Below are 16,733 nucleotides of genomic sequence, written 5' to 3' on the forward strand. Positions count from 1 at the left end.
CTATTATGCATATACTAAATGTAAGATCTCTATTTCTGTCTGTCCAGGTGGACTTTGCCTTCACCGTCTGGCAGAGTTTTCCAGAGCGAATCGTAGGTTACCCCGCTCGCAGCCACTTCTGGGACAGCAACAAGGAGCGCTGGGGCTACACATCCAAATGGACCAATGACTACTCGATGGTGCTGACTGGGGCCGCCATCTACCACAGGTACAAGCACACACGTCGCGTTGCTGTCTTCTGATCTGTAACACTTGGCTCCAGCACAGCTGTTTACCTCCACGCGAGGCGGCTCTCACCGCTTCGCTCTGCTCTGCTGTTTTCTTTCATGCTCCTTACTTCTGTTCCGTTTCCCTTCTTTTACACAGGGATCACAGCTTTGCTCTACTCTGCTCTCCAGTGTTCAGTTGTCTTTCTTTTGATACAACACTTTGATTCAGTGATCTGTAGATTATGAAAGTAGGTGTGATGTTCACTGTAGCACAGCCTCAGGAAACCAGTGTTTTGACACCGAGTATGTTTTATCCAAAAAACGTCAATTTGTCTGTTCCACTGTTGCTGCATTTAGTTATACTACAATCCTGTCAGCTTTAATATGGATGCACTCAGCTGTGATGGGAGCAGTCCATTAAGCTGAAGTCAGCCAATCACTGCAGCCAAACGCTTAATCACTTTCAATAAGTCAGCCTTTCAATAAGTTGTTTAATTCGTCCAAAAACGTGAGCAATCAGTCTGTAGATGATTTCAGGGTTTTACCCAAAGGCTTTCAACCTGGAACATTAAGGTGTCCAAAATTTGTGATGCGTTTAAATTAATCTGTCTGCGCGGTCCTTTGTGATACACAGCTCCATCTTTAAAGGTCGGGGATTATTCACCTTCACAGTGAAGTTTTCAGGCATTAATCCAAAACCTCAGTCTTGTGAAAGTTTGTGAACATTTTCAGAAATGTGCGCAGACACTGGAGTAGAATGTGCAGGTGGCAACACAAGTTCAAATGTGTAAATGAAATGAAGTAAAAAAAAAAAAAAACTGAATCAGACTTCATGACTTTTTATCATATATTAGCTAGCTTAAATTTATTTTTGTAATACTTTGAAAAGAGGCTATAGGATCTATTGTACACCTACAATCTCCACCCAGAAATCACCCTTCAGTCTGCGCCATTTTAAAATTCTTTCACCTTTTGATCTTTAGTTGTTTACACTCAAAGCCACATGATTTTTTTCCTTCTGTATGCACATTGGCTCCTCTGCCTGCATTTTTGAGCTACAAACTCTTTATATTCCCACATAAAGACATTAAATGCGTAATAACCAATTTCTTTGACCTCTCGATGGCACCATAAACAAGCTGTGAACACAACATTGACATATCGTCACCTTTTAGGTTGTTGTGACAAACTTGTTAGCAGGCAGTTGCTAATTACCACATTCAGCAGTCATAGACATTATCATTATCCTTAGTTTGGAGTCGAGTTTCTGTCCAGCTGGCAAATCTAAATTCAATATTTACTCTCTTTTATCTCTGTTTTTGGTCTCTTCCAACTCCTGAGGGAGCTGCTAAATGCTCCACATTCACCAGCTTATTGCTAACTTTGTGCTGAGCAGGTACAGTGTACAGTGGGTTTTTAGAGGTTTTTAGTCCTGCAAACAGCTGCCTGCTGCTGAAAACAACACAATGAGAGCAGTGAGGGTGAACCAGAACAGTAAAACTGCAGGTCACACAGCTTAACTATGATCTGAAACTCCCTATAAAGCTCCATAAGGCAGATGAGGGCTGCAGATTCAGGTGATGATTCTCGGCAGGTTCATCACTAGGAGCGACCGCGTCGCCATTTAATGCATTGTTTTTAATTATTAACATGCATTTTAGCTAAATGTTTTAGCTCTCTCAGGTAAATGTCTTACTAAAGGACACGTGGACCCACCCAGATGAGTTCCCTCCTCTTATTCTAACCCCTTTCTGTCCTCCCTCGCAGGTATTACCATCACCTGTACACCAACTACTTACCCACAAGTCTGAAGAGCATGGTGGACCAGCTGGCCAACTGTGAGGACATCCTGATGAACTTCCTGGTCTCTGCTGTCACCAAGCTGCCGCCCATCAAGGTCACACAGAAGAAACAGTACAAGGAGACCATGATGGGGCAGGTAAGAGCGTATTAAAACCCTTCTCGTGACTGGATCTGTCTTTATTAAGGGTTTTTACTTCGATGACTCATGACTTCAAAAGAGAAAAGAAGACAGCAGCCAGTTGAGAGAAATGGTTTGCATTAGAAATATTTAATAGTATTCCTTTCATTCCTTTTTTCTTCTCCTCTTTTTTCAAATAAATCATGATTCATGCTAAATCCAGTGTTTTCTTCCCATCATGTGTGTGTGATGGCCTTTCAGCTGGAGCGAACTCTTGCTGTTTTTACGAACAGCATGAATTATTCTCTTAAAATTTTTTGGTGCAGCCCAGGGGTAAACAGGACAAGTCACTTACAGCGCGGAGACAAAAGCACACAAAGGAGTCGTGACAGTTTTTCCTGCCTTGCGTCATAGTTTCTGGTCCAGCTCCGGTCTCCCTAATATAGAATACGATCCAGCTAATGATTTATTGAGAAACATTAATGTCAGTCATCATTCGGAAATGGTTTTCTCTTGTCACAGTGTCTGACGTCGGTACTTTGATTGCATGAAAGAAAGCAGAGGATGGTTGTCAGTCTTCTTCATGTGATGAGAACGTCAACAGTCTGAAGCTTTATCCATCATACAACCACATTTCCACTGAATAAGCTCAAGTATTAGTAGCTTCATTGACACCTCTGTCACGTTCCACATTAATTCATTAATACAATTAATTCTAAGTGGATCTGAAGTAGTTAAAACATTGTGGATATTTATCTTTCATACAACAGAATTGTTTGTGTTAAGGTTGTTTTTTTATTTCAGCTGTTTAATTTACTTTTAACATTTTCTAAAGATCTTAAACAAACCGATTTGTAATCCACTTTCAGCATTTCTTTTCCTCTTTAACATAAATGTGTGAATATAAAAAATCAGAATTTTCTTTTTTTAAATGAACTGAGCTACTACACAATCTTCATCAGAGGTACTAATCTAAAGCAATACTTAGTCATGATGCTGAATCACAGCGATCAGTAAGAATGATAATATGAGTAAAATTGTTTGTTTGTCTTTTCCCCTGTTCTTCATTCCCACTAGTCTTCGAGGGCTTCTCGCTGGGCCGATCCGGACCACTTTGCTCAGCGGCAAACCTGCATGAACAAGTTCGCCAGCTGGTTTGGCGCCATGCCGCTGGTCCACTCCCAGATGAGACTGGACCCTGTCCTGTTCAAGGACCAGGTCTCCATTCTCCGCAAGAAATACAGGGACATCGAGAGGCTCTGACAGGACCGGCGCCCCCTCGGGGGGGATCCCACGCAGGGGGAGGCGCGAGAGAGGGACTCTGTGGAGAGTAGAAGGACTAGTAGGACTACAGCAGGATGGACGGGGAGCGTTACAGCTCTGTCTTCCACTCAGCACATTGCCAATGACCACAGCGCCGCTGCTGCCAGGACTTGATGCGGGAGGGGATGGATAGGAAACAAGCAGATGGCGTTTGGAATATGAAAAACACAAACAAAAACCACAAACACAGATAGACAAAGAGGAGTACACAAACTGATGGACATGCCAAACAGTACTGTATGTTCTGCAAATGTGCAAACACACAGCACACACTACTGACGACAAGAACTCTTGGATAGAATATTTTTTTGTACAACATTAACAAGGACGACATTGACTTTCCTGCTCTCTCGGCACATGTGCAGGAAGGTAGAAGAGGGAAGGTGTCCATGAGTGCAAACCTGGCAACCCCACCCACCATAAATCCTTCTGGTCGCCACTAGCAACCTTCCCCAGTCTGCATCAGGACGTAATACTGGACTCCCTACCAACCCCCTGCTTTATAGCCCAGGAAACCCTGTTCTTTAGTTGATTTGATTTCTGTACAAATCAGCACTCTGGTATCACTGCTGACCTTTGGCCTCTCTGAGAGGTTTGACATCAGAGCGTCATCAGTTTATATTTCTTTCTCAAGCTAGAAAAGGTGAAATGCAGAGTCCAGCCTGTTATTACAGAGGCCTGACGTGGTTTTTACAGCAAAGCAGCCATTATCGTTCTGACACTCTCAGCTATTGACACGGATTCTTGAGCCTGAGGTCCGAAAACATCCCGCCTGTCCTATCCTTAGCTCATTCCTTGATGTGCTGATATGGCTTTTATAATGGTCTATCTGCTGCCCTGTTATCACTAAGATAAGTTAGACAAACATCTCGTTTCATATTCCATTTTCCTCTCATACCCGCCTCTCATACTTTTCACATCTTTTATTTCCTCTTTCAAACTCTCCGTACTTTCACTCTTCTGTGTGTGTGTGTGTGTGTGTGTGTGTGTGTGTGTGCGCGTGCGTTTATGTGTGCATGAGAGTGTTGTGTGTACAGAGCCTTGAAGAGTTGGCTCATCCAACCATAAGCTCAAGTGGAGTACATTTTCCCTCCCTTGGAATGAGTGAAATGAACATTTCTGGATGAAATGGAGCAGAACGTTGCATTCTAACACAAACTCGTTTTGCCCATTTATTTTTCCTTGCATGGCCTCGGAGCAGTATCCTTACAGGGAGAAATGGAATAAAATCTCAGACCATAGCAGGTCTTTAGTGACCGGCGTCATTTCACCAGAGTGCTTGTAGAGAGATTTTTAGCGCATCAGTGCCATTCTGACATCAGGGTCTGCCTTTAAAAGTTTATTGCACATCACGTTGCCTACATCAGTTTGAGATGCCAAGATGCTCTTAAGTTGAAATATTCTAATCATCAGTACGATGTGGCTCTCCTGCCACCATTTTTTTTTCCCCCCATGACATATCAGAGGACCTCAGAGCCATTAAATTGATAAAAGGTTTTCTCCACCATTTGTCAGGCAGAGATACGTTTCAGCTTCAATTAGGTAAACCTATTTCATTTGGAGTGCTGTTCTATTCCCAGCGGACAAGCTGTTGATGAAACACTAACATTATGGGCCATTGTGGTGTGAAAGCGCAGCCCCACCACCCCCCACCCACTATGTCCTCCCCCGCCTTACCCCGACTGTGGCCGTGCGTGTCCATAACTTTATAACAGCTGCTCACATCGCTGTTGTATCCATTTTATACCACCTGACATTGTGCACCTTAAACGACCTTCTTGGTATTGGACAACCGGATCAAAACGCTAGCGTACGTAGCTATCTCGACGTTTAATTGATCACTTCGAGGAGGAAATGGCTGGCTGTTAGCGGAGCCGCCGCCGCCGCACGCTGTCACTGGGTCTGCATGCGGCCGAGAGCACAGGAGTGCTAGTGGTAGTTTGCAGACACTTGAATGAAAGCAGCATGCTTTTAGTGGCCTTTGTGTCATGCAGGCATTCAGCATAATGTCTCAGCCAAAGCAGTTCAGTGTGAGTGTGAGTGTGTGTGTGTGATAATCAGTAGCTGTCATCAACATTGTCAATATCTGTCTCACACATTAAATGGCTTTGAGTTTGTTTGTTTTTTTTTTTCATTGATTTTGTTTTGATTTTGTTCTACAAATACTTGATGTAAAATTCATTGTAAAGCCTTTACAGTCACAACAAAGGTTACGCTCACGCTACGGAGGGTCAATTCCAAATGCTACCACAGCAAAGCTACTCTGTATCAGCAGATCATATCAAACCCAACAGGACTATCAGGACTATTTTTTTTTTCTTTTTTCTTACGTCATTGTTTGTGTCATGTTTGTATTCACATTCTGGGACATAAAGTTTGGAGTGCTATCTTTGCCAGGAGAGATTTATGATCTGTTTAATGTGGAGTCGCAACAGAAAGTGTTCACTCATCGACAGTACGTGATTCTGGGAAAAGCACACTCCTCACTTGGTTTGCATCTGGTCCCTATTTCATCTACGGAGAACCAAACAGTTTGAATCCATATCAAGCCTTTTATGTCTGATTATTTGAATCACTGTTGTTGATCATCTCATGAGAACTGCGTCCCCCAGCTTTGCAGATATTTCACAAAGAGACACCACCCATTTCAAATCCCTGCGACTCTCAGCACTGTACATAGACATATATTTATTTTTTTGAAAAAAAAAGAAAAGACTGTGTACGATTTGAGATGATGTGGCGAGACAATAAGACTGAACCTGCATCGCTGAGGGGAGTTAATGGTATTTATTCAGTTTATTTTCTACACGCTGTGCACATTAATCCACAAAGATGCCAATATATAGCTCATATTATGTTTCACTCTGCATTGGTTTTCCAGGGAAACGTATATCACGCTCTCTCATACAGAACTCCCCAAGACAGATATAACGTTTTCAGAGTCGTAGTAGAGGGGTTTTGACTCCAAAAGATTGCATACACCACTGATCTAGAATTGGATTGGGCCGCAACATCTTGGCTCTCTGCGGGGAGTCAAATTGCAAAGCCCCAATAAAAACTATGCCAACTGAAACATGGAAAATAATAAGCAGCTGGGTCCCCAGAACCAGATGGAAACATTTTCAGATTCTGCTCTAACATCTTCCCCCCATGCATTATAATAATGGATCTGAGGCTGTGACACAGTTGTCTTTAAATCGACTCTTTCAAAGTTTGGTTTCAGGTCAGATAACTTGGTAACAGAAACTGCTCCATCTTTCAGTTGGCGCGCCGTGCCGCGTCTCATCGAGTCCAGAGCTCAATCAGAGTGTGATGGATGTGATTTAGGCCACCAGGAAAACCTCTGCATCCGCTAAAATGCCTCTGTCATTTGATCAGGGGGAACTTTATGCAAGTTACCGTCGTATGCTTCAAAACAGATGGAAGAAGGTTTACCTAAAGTGTGCCAGGCAGTTGGTGTTTATAGTGGCAGCGGCGTGTGTGCCGGAAACTAGTCTGTTCTTGATTTGTGCCTTTTATCAACACGTGAGTTCTTGACATGCCGAGCACCGTCTGTCCGAGACTTGTTATTTCCAGTAAACGGGCAGCAACGGCACCATTCGCAGGGCCCCAGCAGCCCTGCCTTCATACACTGGATGAGTCACAGCTCCCATTCTCATATCACATCGCCCCGTTTTCATCTTCGTGTTTGGACACTGTTGCTAAGGCGACAACGTATGACCACTTCCTGTTTGGGATTATTTATCAGTGATTGGCTGTAACGCGTTATCAATCAGCAGTAATACCTGTTGATCTGTAAGGACTTGGTCAAGCCCAGCTGTCCTGATGCCTTCTCCTCCCTCCTACCTTGTAATTAACAGAAGACTTTTATAGAGGTCACAAATGAAATAGATAAATGCCAATTTTGTAAGAATGATTTATAAAAAAAATAAACTCATATTTGATGATAACTGCATCTCCTTGTACCGTTTGTTTAACAGGATGTGTTTAGGCTTTCTTTTGAAACTATTTAGGATTTGACCCTCATTTTCTTTGCTTTCTGGTGTAACATCATGTTGACGTAGTCTCTAAAGTGCTCAAACTACCGGGTGACACTTTTTCTTAATCAACGCAAACTAACTTTTGGCATCTCTGTATGAGCATATATGCCGATACTGTGTGAACCCCAAACCTGTCACACTGGTGACAGCTAAGAGGAACCAAACAACTAAATGCATAATCAAACAATAAAAAAAAAAATAAATCATCGGTCAGACATTTCAACAGTCCTGAGTCAACCTTAATTTAGGCAAAGTTCTGTGTTCATTTCTGGAAATATTTCTCCTCTGATTAGTGAAAAAAGCATTTGCTTAAAAAGAATTGTAAAGTAAGTTATCAAGGTAGGAAATTGTCTATCATTACTGAAATTGGTATTGAACAATTATCAAAAGCCCTTTAACAAGGGCATTTAGCCAGTTTTTTTTAATATGAGCATTGGCATGGATTCCATGCTGATTTGAGGGTTTTGTTTCAGATCTGAAAGATTTGTCTCAGACTTGCAAATGGTGGAAAAAAGTTTGGTCCTCAGTGGACTTTTTTAAAACAAACACACAACATAAACAATCTTCATACAGATTATTTCGGCTTGTTTTTTTTCAAGAGTTGTGACCACGGAGTAGCTTTCAGGTCTAAGATGTGAAGCTAATGCGAAAGTGCCTAAAACCTGCATTCTTTCTAAGGACCAGCAACTCCAGTGGTCTGAATGTGTGGAAGTCTATGTGACAATGACCCTACTTCTTTCTTGATGTGTTACTTGCATAAACTCTTTCCTAATGACTTTATGATCTAAGATGTTAGTTTTCATTTTTCTTCAGTGCAGCATGATGTTCATTTAGTAAATTATGGTCCCATTTAGAGTAAAATAGACAATAAAGCAGGGCATACTTTAGGGCAGGACAACCTTGTGACTAATCAGCGCCTAAACTGAACCAATCAGAGACGAGGTCTTCACAAAATGAACATCACCTCTGGGTCAAAAACCAAGAAGGTGACTCGAGGCTTCAAAACAGTAGTCCACAAATCAGCGTGTTGTCACGGTGGTTACACCCACTTCTATACAGGCGATGATTAAAAGCCCTCTGAACAAAACAGGAAGGGAATTACACGATGCTGCATGTAACAGTGTTTGAGGATTTATTTTTTCCTGAACAGTGACACTGTAGCAGCATGATAAGAGGACATGCTGACACAAGGACTAATGGTCTGTGTTGTGTTTGTGTGCTTGCTAATGTGCACACACTGTAACATCAGTGTAATCCTGTACATTTTTTAGTCGCCTCATCATTTGCGACAGAGTGTGCATGGACAAGTACTCATCCCCTGACCTCTGCCTCAGCTGAATGAGAACACACTCCATTTGTACAGTAATAACAGTTCCTCAATGCTGCATTGCCCTCTGAGATATAATAACCATGCCTGTATTAGACCACTGAGGAGGGGTTTATTAGTCACTACTCACAGCATTGATTTTTTTTTTTTAACGCGGCTGAAAGCCTTCTCACTGTTCCAATGCTGCATCTGTCCTTCTGCGTCTCCCTGAGGACAATAGCCTCATAACACATCATAGATATGACCCCAGCTTTGCTCTGAATTATTAAACACACCCATATCACACACCGATATTCTTGAGCAAATGCGTGGCCTGACAGCGGTGCCACATGTACTCAGATTTTAGCTCATGTTTCATGTTTGTATTGAATGAGGCCCTCTGTGAGTTCTTCTTTCGCTCTTATATTCCATCTTTCTTTTCTCATCTATAAATTAGTGTGATGTTTTCAAAAGTAATCGAGCAAAAACATGATCGGAGACCAAACGCTCCCCCTAGTAAATTAGACTCCTATCAAAAAAAGGCTCGTATTTAGCAGCATCTCAGCGTAAGAAGTCATTCGTACTGTCCATGAGTTCTCTTAATGACACACTTTTGTCCTACTTTTGGGCCTCAGCATTAAAGCATTTTAACAACTTTCCTAACTTGAGAAATGGCTCCTATCTGCTAATTTAGGGGTAACCAAGTTATGCGAGATGTTCATTGATGGCTGCAGTGGCTGAAGTTTATTCATTTTAAAACATTTTCATGGACCTTGTGCAGGATACAAGTACATGCTCTCTCTCTCTCTCCATAAACCTAAAGATCTTCGTATTGCGACAGCTAGAGCTGGGAAAATGCAGCTTTGCCACAAAGATGAATTGGAACTGTGCAATTCCCAATAGAGCTAGGCCGATAAATTGGCCAGGTTGACATATCTGCTGACGATAGCTCTCAGATATATCAGTTTCGGTAATTATGACACCTGGTAAGTACTGACAAGTTGACTTTTACTCAGTAAAAATGTCCTGCTCACTACGAATCATGGTCACAACTCTTGAAAAAAAAAAAAAAAACAAGCCGAAACAATCCCTATGAAAATTGTTCGTGTTATGTGTTTATGTTTAAAAAAAAATTCAGCTCACTTTTAGTTATCAAATACCTTAAACTCCCAAACATCAAGATCAGTATTGGTCTCAAAAATCCAGTAAGGGGTCAGGCTGTAGTTTCCATATAAATATATCCCACCTGTAAGGACAAATAAGTTTACAGGTGTATTTTAAAGGAGCTGGACGGTGGAAGAGAAAACAAATTCCATGTGTTTATTGGCTGTGTGCCGACCCCCCCCCCCACCGTATTGCACAATATACTCATGATGAAGCACCAACATAGGTGGTGTATAAACACATGATTGGATTAAGGCTCACTAGGATGTGTCACGGCTGAAATTGTCTACTGTTTTAAACGACATGTACATTTATTGTTTAAGCTACATGAATGGCTCTCCAGTGTTCATGTGCGGCCTATTGAGAACGGCTTAGTGGTAAACAATATATATAAGCTTTTAAATTAGTCTTGGCATCATATTCTTAAATTTAAATCCCAGTTGCCTGTTACACATATAAAGTGGGGGCTTTTGTCTGCATTTCAAACGACTGAGGGAGGAGTGATTTTAGTCCTATGTGAACTTTTAGCACAACAGCAACACAGAAGAACAAGATTAGAGGAAAAAGCAGCGTTGACTTGGTTTGGTTTGGTTTTTTTTTTAAAAATCACAGCAAGATTTATAGTTCAGCAGAATCCTTAACAAGGCATCGTAATGACATGTCCAATCAGAGCAGAGCATTGACGAGTTTACATATTACATCAATTAAAAGTATAATAATCGGAGTCATTATTTTACCACAGTGTATGTCTTTCTTATTTAAGTTTTTTAGGGGCCATAGAAAAAAAAAATGTAATTTAGGACCTTACATAGTTCTAATATACTATGAAATCAGCAAGTAACAGATAAACAGAATTTGAGGATTAAATAGAATATATAAATGTGTCTCTACAGGCATAAACCCTCTATTGAGCTAGTACCTACATATAGATAAAACATAATATATCCACTCTTTAGATTAATTCAGTCACAATGCTGATTGAAATGTAGAATATCGAGGTAGACAGAATCATTTCTGCCATCGCCCCAAACTGATGTAACCAGCAGTCTTACTCCCAGTGTTTTATTAGGTGTCTCCTCACCTCTATGTGGCGTTGAGTCCTTTTCTTTTTTTCTTCTTTATTTGTCTCCTCCAGGATTTCCTTCTATTGTGTCCCATCTTTTCCGGGAAATGGGTTGATATTGCCAAAGTCCCAATTTCTTCTGTAAAGTGCAGCCTTAGCCAGTCTGTGGTACCCTGTCACACGTCCAGTTAACGACCGAATCTTCCTGTCCATTATTTGCAGGAAATGTATGAGTGTGTGTTATGTGTGCGTGTGTGTGTATACGTGTGTGTGTGTGTGTGTGTGTGTGTGTGTGTGTGTGTGTGTGGCTCAGCTCCTGACAGCCAGCATGGAGTTGATCTCCCAGATGAGGTTGCGAAGTTGGTCCATAATCTGCTTCAGCTGCTGGTTCTTCTGCTTCAGTTTCTGCAGGCAAAATGACAAAAAGAGAAACAATTACATATTTTCAGATGCTAGAAAAACAACAGGCATGAATGCGTGCCTTAGGAACGCCTAAAGGAACATTTCTGTCTGCTGAAACCATTAAACTACAGGTTTACAAAAGATTAAAAGGTCAAACCACTGACAAAATGCTTCAACAATCAACAAAGCAATTACATTTTCAGCAGATAACAAATCACTAATGGCTTACAGGATATTAAAGTTGCACTGATTTGAGCTGCTCCACTGTACTACTAAACATGTTTTTCCCATCCGCACTTATTCCATTAAACATAGCATTAACGTCACACTTCCCATACCACTGCAAATTCATGTAAAATATAATCTTTGTACCTAATGACCGTGTTGATTTGCTGCTGGCATGAGGAAACGAACAGGGAGGTTTTGCCCTGCAGGAAATCCTGTGAGAAACAGATTTTGTTTCCTTTCTTCTGATTTACTATTAATCCATGTTGTCCTGAAACAATCTGAACAAAAGTTTAAATATTTACAGTATTTAGATGAAATACAGATAATTTAATTGTACTTTAAGGTTGTGACATTGCTTGAGTTTAGTGTCCAGTATGCTCACATTTGCTAATTGGTCAAAACAAAGTTCTACTGAGGCTGATGGGAGTGCTATTAGTTCTGCAGCCATTTGGTCATAAGCCAAAATATCTGACCTGCTGGTGGAGCCAGATGAAAAGTCTGGGGATCACCAACGTCATTAGGATTCATCATCTGGAAACCATGAAGGTATGTCCAAAGTTTTATGACAATCCATCAAATATCAAAGTGAAGGATCGACAGCTATGGCTTTCACAGGACCAGAAATGTAGATACACATGTGACCTGTGGCAAAAGATTTACATCTTCAGTGTGAATGAATAGGCCGTGTGTTGAGTGCCTTTGACAGGGCATGTACTTAAAAGTAGACAGATTAGTTGGTTTTGTCCGTTATATGGGATCTGTTGACAACAAGAAAACTATCAAGTGACACCTGCTTTATCCTTAAACAGTATGTTCAGAGTTTGTACGGGAAAAAAGGACTAATACAAGTCTGAAAGCCACATTTAACTTCAGGTATTTTGTCCTCCAACATACAATAGGCAAAGTTTTCCCACCTGTCCACTGACCTCTCTCCAAACACCCAGAGCTTCAGGTGGCTTCATCAATCCTAGCGTCTGCTAATCGCTGAACTAACACATCTGGCCTGCTCCAGGGGTGTACAGGTACATGACAGAGGAGCAAACAGCCCGATCCCCCCGTCAGTCAGTGAGGGCTTTGTCCGCTGATTGCCTCTGAATGCGCTACCAAGATCTCTAAGTCAACAGCTGCCGTGGCCTGAAGTACCTCACTGCACAAGCTTTATACATAAACAAATAATGGTTCCTGAGCCGCCACCTCCGCTGCTGCTGCTGCTGCTGCTGCTGCTGCTGCTGCTGCTGAAGAGTCAGAATAAAAACAGGTACAGCTGCCAAATGTGCGCTGCCTTTGAACAAGTAACTCGAGCAAAACATCTACAATTGAAGGTTCGGGCAAATTTAGCAACAGCAGGAACATCACAGCCACTTACTCAGCTGCTTTTCTTCTGATAGATGGCCAGAGAGAGAGAGAGAGAGAGAGAGAGAGAGAGAAATAAAGAGAGAGAGGCAGAAAGAGACAGAGAGCCGAGCTCCTTCACTCAGGAGCTACTGTATCTGCAGTGCAGTGAAATCTATTAAGATTAAATCCATCTCACTCTCTCGGTAACACTCCTTTAGCCATGACTAATTACCAGCCATTTTTGCAGCGCAGATAACACCTTGAGCAATCGATTTCACACAGCTCTCTTAATATCAACTGTTTAGCTGATTGTCCTTGAAGATATTCGAGAGTGGAACATTTGGAGGCCTTCCAGCCTCTCTCTCTGGGGGGTTCTTGCCGCTTCTCAAGCTCTCTCACTCTCTTCTCTCTCCCCTTTTTCCTCTATCGCTCTTCGACTTTCACTTTGATTCTCTGGTGTGTGTGTGTGTGTGTGTGTGCGTGCGTGTGTGCTACATGGGACATGCCTCATTACTCTGACGAACAAGTCTTGAAATAACTCGGTCATCTACTCTGTTTTAAGAGATGATATCACGGGCCTCTGTAAATGTAGAACACTTTTTAAATCGCAAAACTGCTTCTTTTTTTTTTTTTTTTTTCTTACAACAAACTTTAAAGAGCTACAAACACACATGTTTTTCATCTCAGTTTTCAGGTGTAAACGGGCACATATGGCTTCAAACGCAAAAAATTGCCACTTTTGTATCGAGACTCTTCCACAGAAATCTACTCTCAGCTGTTTTTGAAACCAGACATACTGTTTCACAGTAGAAATAAGACTATGGAGGCAGCAAAAGCCTTCACGGCACGTTCATTATGAAAGGCTTGCTGGCATATCTTGATATATGAATAACAAGCCTGCTATTATCACAGAAATGACTCTGTAACCTCGGGGAGACATAATTCCATTCATAACCTCGTAATTGGCGTACTGTAATTCTAATCCTTCACACCTATAATACGATGTTTGGGAGGAGGGTGCTACAGAGAACAAAACAGAGAAAAGGAGCTCTGTGCCATATCTTTTTTGTCTGAACCACGAGGCTTTTACACACACACACACTTGTATACACACACACACACCTTTGCAGGAATCAGGCAGACACACTCTCTCGTTTTTTTTGGCCTGCCGCTCAACGGCCGGGCCAACGCTAAAGTTTTGATGCCTGTTCAGTTCAGTGCAGTAGGCCTCTTTTGACATGCTCTGACACTGCATCAGCCGCGGCAGGGTGGCCAGTCAACAACTCATGAAAGTAAACAAGGAGGCGCTGTCTGAGCTCCCGTCTCCGAGGGCCTCCTGCGGACCGGCAGACTTCCTGCCTGCTTCATATAACCTGGAAATGCTGTCAGACGTCGGCGGCGTGGCGGAGAAGAGAGTGGAAAAGCACAGTGACCCGAAATGAGGTGGAAATGGAGATTGTCACGCACAGAGGAGATGCAGTGAGCTGAAATGTGTGTGTACGCTAGTGCGCGGTTGTGCAAGTGTGTATGATCTGATGCGAATGTTTGTAAAAGTGTGAGCGAGAGGGTGTGGCTGCACAAGAAGATGTCAGTGTGTGTTCTTACATATGTGTGTACAGAGAGGCAAGCATGTGTGTGTTTTTATGAGTCTGTGTGTGTGTGTGTGTGTGTGTGTGTGTGTGTGCACATCAGTCTGTGTTAGGGATGCACCCATTCAATCCACCAGACAGGTATCTGTGCCGACACTGACCTTATTAAGCTGAACAGGTATTGACTCAATTTGCAGCAATGAGCTACTCCTGATTAGGGCTGCAACTAATGACAGTTTTTATTATCCATTAACCAGTTATTATTTTTTACGAATATTCATTTGGTCTGTAAAATCTTGGAAAATCATAAAAGTTTATAATAAAATGAACGAAAATAACATTTACGGGGCAATAAAACAAACAAAGAAAAACCCATCAGACCCTCATATTTTATGAACGACAAAAACAGTCAATGTTTGGCTTTTTTTTTTTTTTCCTTCCTGGATGATTACTTTTCTCTCGATCGAACAATCAATTCAGTCCTACTGCCGATGCCACGCCACCTCCCGCATGCAATAAATGGATTTTAGTGTGAGAGCAGCGTTACAGTGAAACTGGAAGCTTTGACTGTGACATTTAAGCAAGATTCACTTTAAGATGCACATGTTTTTCAAAAAACTAGACTCAGACATTTTCCTGACATGTTGTTGGGAATTTTTTTTGTTTCTTTGAAACACTGCATGGAAGATTTTAGTCTTTATCTGACACTGCAGCCATTAAAGACAAGCTTTTACTACGCTGTTTAGCAGGTCGGATTTGGTTTCAGAGACAAAAACAGAGCGATAGGTGCAGTAGTCTTTTCTGTGGCAGCCATGTGGACAAACAAAGGAAAAGAGTTTATCACAGGAGCTCAGTGGTGTTTGTCAGTGAATCTGTAATTACTTTACAGCTTTAAACCACCTGTATTACATGTTTTAGACCAGTTGAGCGTGACGATGTGTCTGTTGGTGCCGTCAAACCTTGAACAAAACATCATTAAAATGTGCACAAGCCTAAAGGAGACGATGCTCAAACATTTCCACTTATGGTTGAGAAGTTTCTTTTTATGGTTACGGTTTAAAAGTCCTAAGCAGAAGGGTTTACAGAAAAAAGAGCAGTGGTATCGGATCTGTACTTGTGGTGTCAAAGACAAAATCATTATCAGGGGAGAGATACAGTAGCAGCTGTGTATATCGTATATATGTGTGTGCAGGTGTGTGTGTGTGTGTGTGTGTAATCAGAGAGCCAGAAAGGAAGGTCATGAAAATTAACAGTGTCCAACCGCAGGAAGCTCTCAGGTGCACTTACAGCACATCTGGGCAGAGGACAAGCCAGGGTGAGATCAGTTTTTCAAACACAATCTAGCCGCAAGCGATCCAGGTCTTGTAAACAAAAGTCACATGAACTCGCGAGTAGTTTGTTTATTGGATAGAGTTTTGGCAACCTGTCATCTCAGGAGATTAAACACTTTGGCAGTGGGGAGGGGGGAGTCAAAAACAAATCCGATTCCAGTTTCTGTGACTTCAACTAAGTCTGATGGACGTGTCAGAGTAGCTGTCTTTGCTGTAATTCATGTCTGATTTATATCCAGTAAGAACAGTTTGGGTTTGTTTGTTGTTTTTTTAAAGTTGTTAATGAACAAGTGTAACTACAGTTGCACTGCGACCAAAATGTTTTTAGTTTTCCTAGCTTGTGAAATCTGATTGGCTCGATGATGTTATCATTCCAAGTTTAAGTTAAAATGGAGCTGAAATGACTAGCCGGTTAATTAGCCGGACTAGTCAACAGTAGCAATTTTAATAACTGATGAATCATTTAAGTTGATATAAAGAAAGAAATCCAAACATGACATAGTTTCTGCTTAATTGTGAGGATTTTCTGCTTTACTTTGTTTTACTTTGCAGTCATTTGAACATATTTTGGTTTTGGGCTGATGGTCAGATAAAAAGAGTAATCTGATGACATCAACGTGGACGACATTCGTCACTATTTTCTGAAGTTTAACAGAACAACTAGAGCCAGATTAACTGAGAATATGAATATCCATATGTAAGACATCTTGAATGTGGTTACTGTGAACTCTTTACGGAGCAGAATGGAACTCATACACTTCCATCATATAACGCAGTAACCTAAAAGAAGAGCTGACAGAAGTAAACAATCATTGACAAAAA

The 16,733-nt window shown here is 41.5% G+C and overlaps 2 protein-coding genes across 2 annotated transcripts in view; one reads left to right on the forward strand and one right to left on the reverse strand.

Moving 5' to 3' along the window:
* ext1b (exostosin glycosyltransferase 1b) overlaps positions 1-5,142 on the forward strand; it is a 109,044-nt gene extending 103,902 nt beyond the window's left edge. Inside the window, exons 10-12 of the mRNA XM_070846128.1 lie at positions 48-208; positions 1,977-2,148; positions 3,208-5,142. Coding sequence (XP_070702229.1) covers positions 48-208; positions 1,977-2,148; positions 3,208-3,393 — 519 coding nt within the window. The 3' untranslated portion in view covers positions 3,394-5,142. The remainder of the gene's footprint in view (positions 1-47; positions 209-1,976; positions 2,149-3,207) is intronic.
* A 5,412-nt stretch (positions 5,143-10,554) lies between these two features.
* The window catches only part of med30 (mediator complex subunit 30), a 34,527-nt gene continuing 28,348 nt past the window's right edge, over positions 10,555-16,733 (reverse strand). Inside the window, exon 5 of the mRNA XM_070846344.1 lies at positions 10,555-11,431. Within this exon, the coding sequence (XP_070702445.1) occupies positions 11,336-11,431 (96 nt within the window). The 3' untranslated portion in view covers positions 10,555-11,335. The remainder of the gene's footprint in view (positions 11,432-16,733) is intronic.

The sequence above is a fragment of the Pempheris klunzingeri genome, chromosome 16 (genome assembly GCF_042242105.1).
Source record: "Pempheris klunzingeri isolate RE-2024b chromosome 16, fPemKlu1.hap1, whole genome shotgun sequence".
NCBI lineage: Eukaryota > Metazoa > Chordata > Actinopteri > Acropomatiformes > Pempheridae > Pempheris > Pempheris klunzingeri.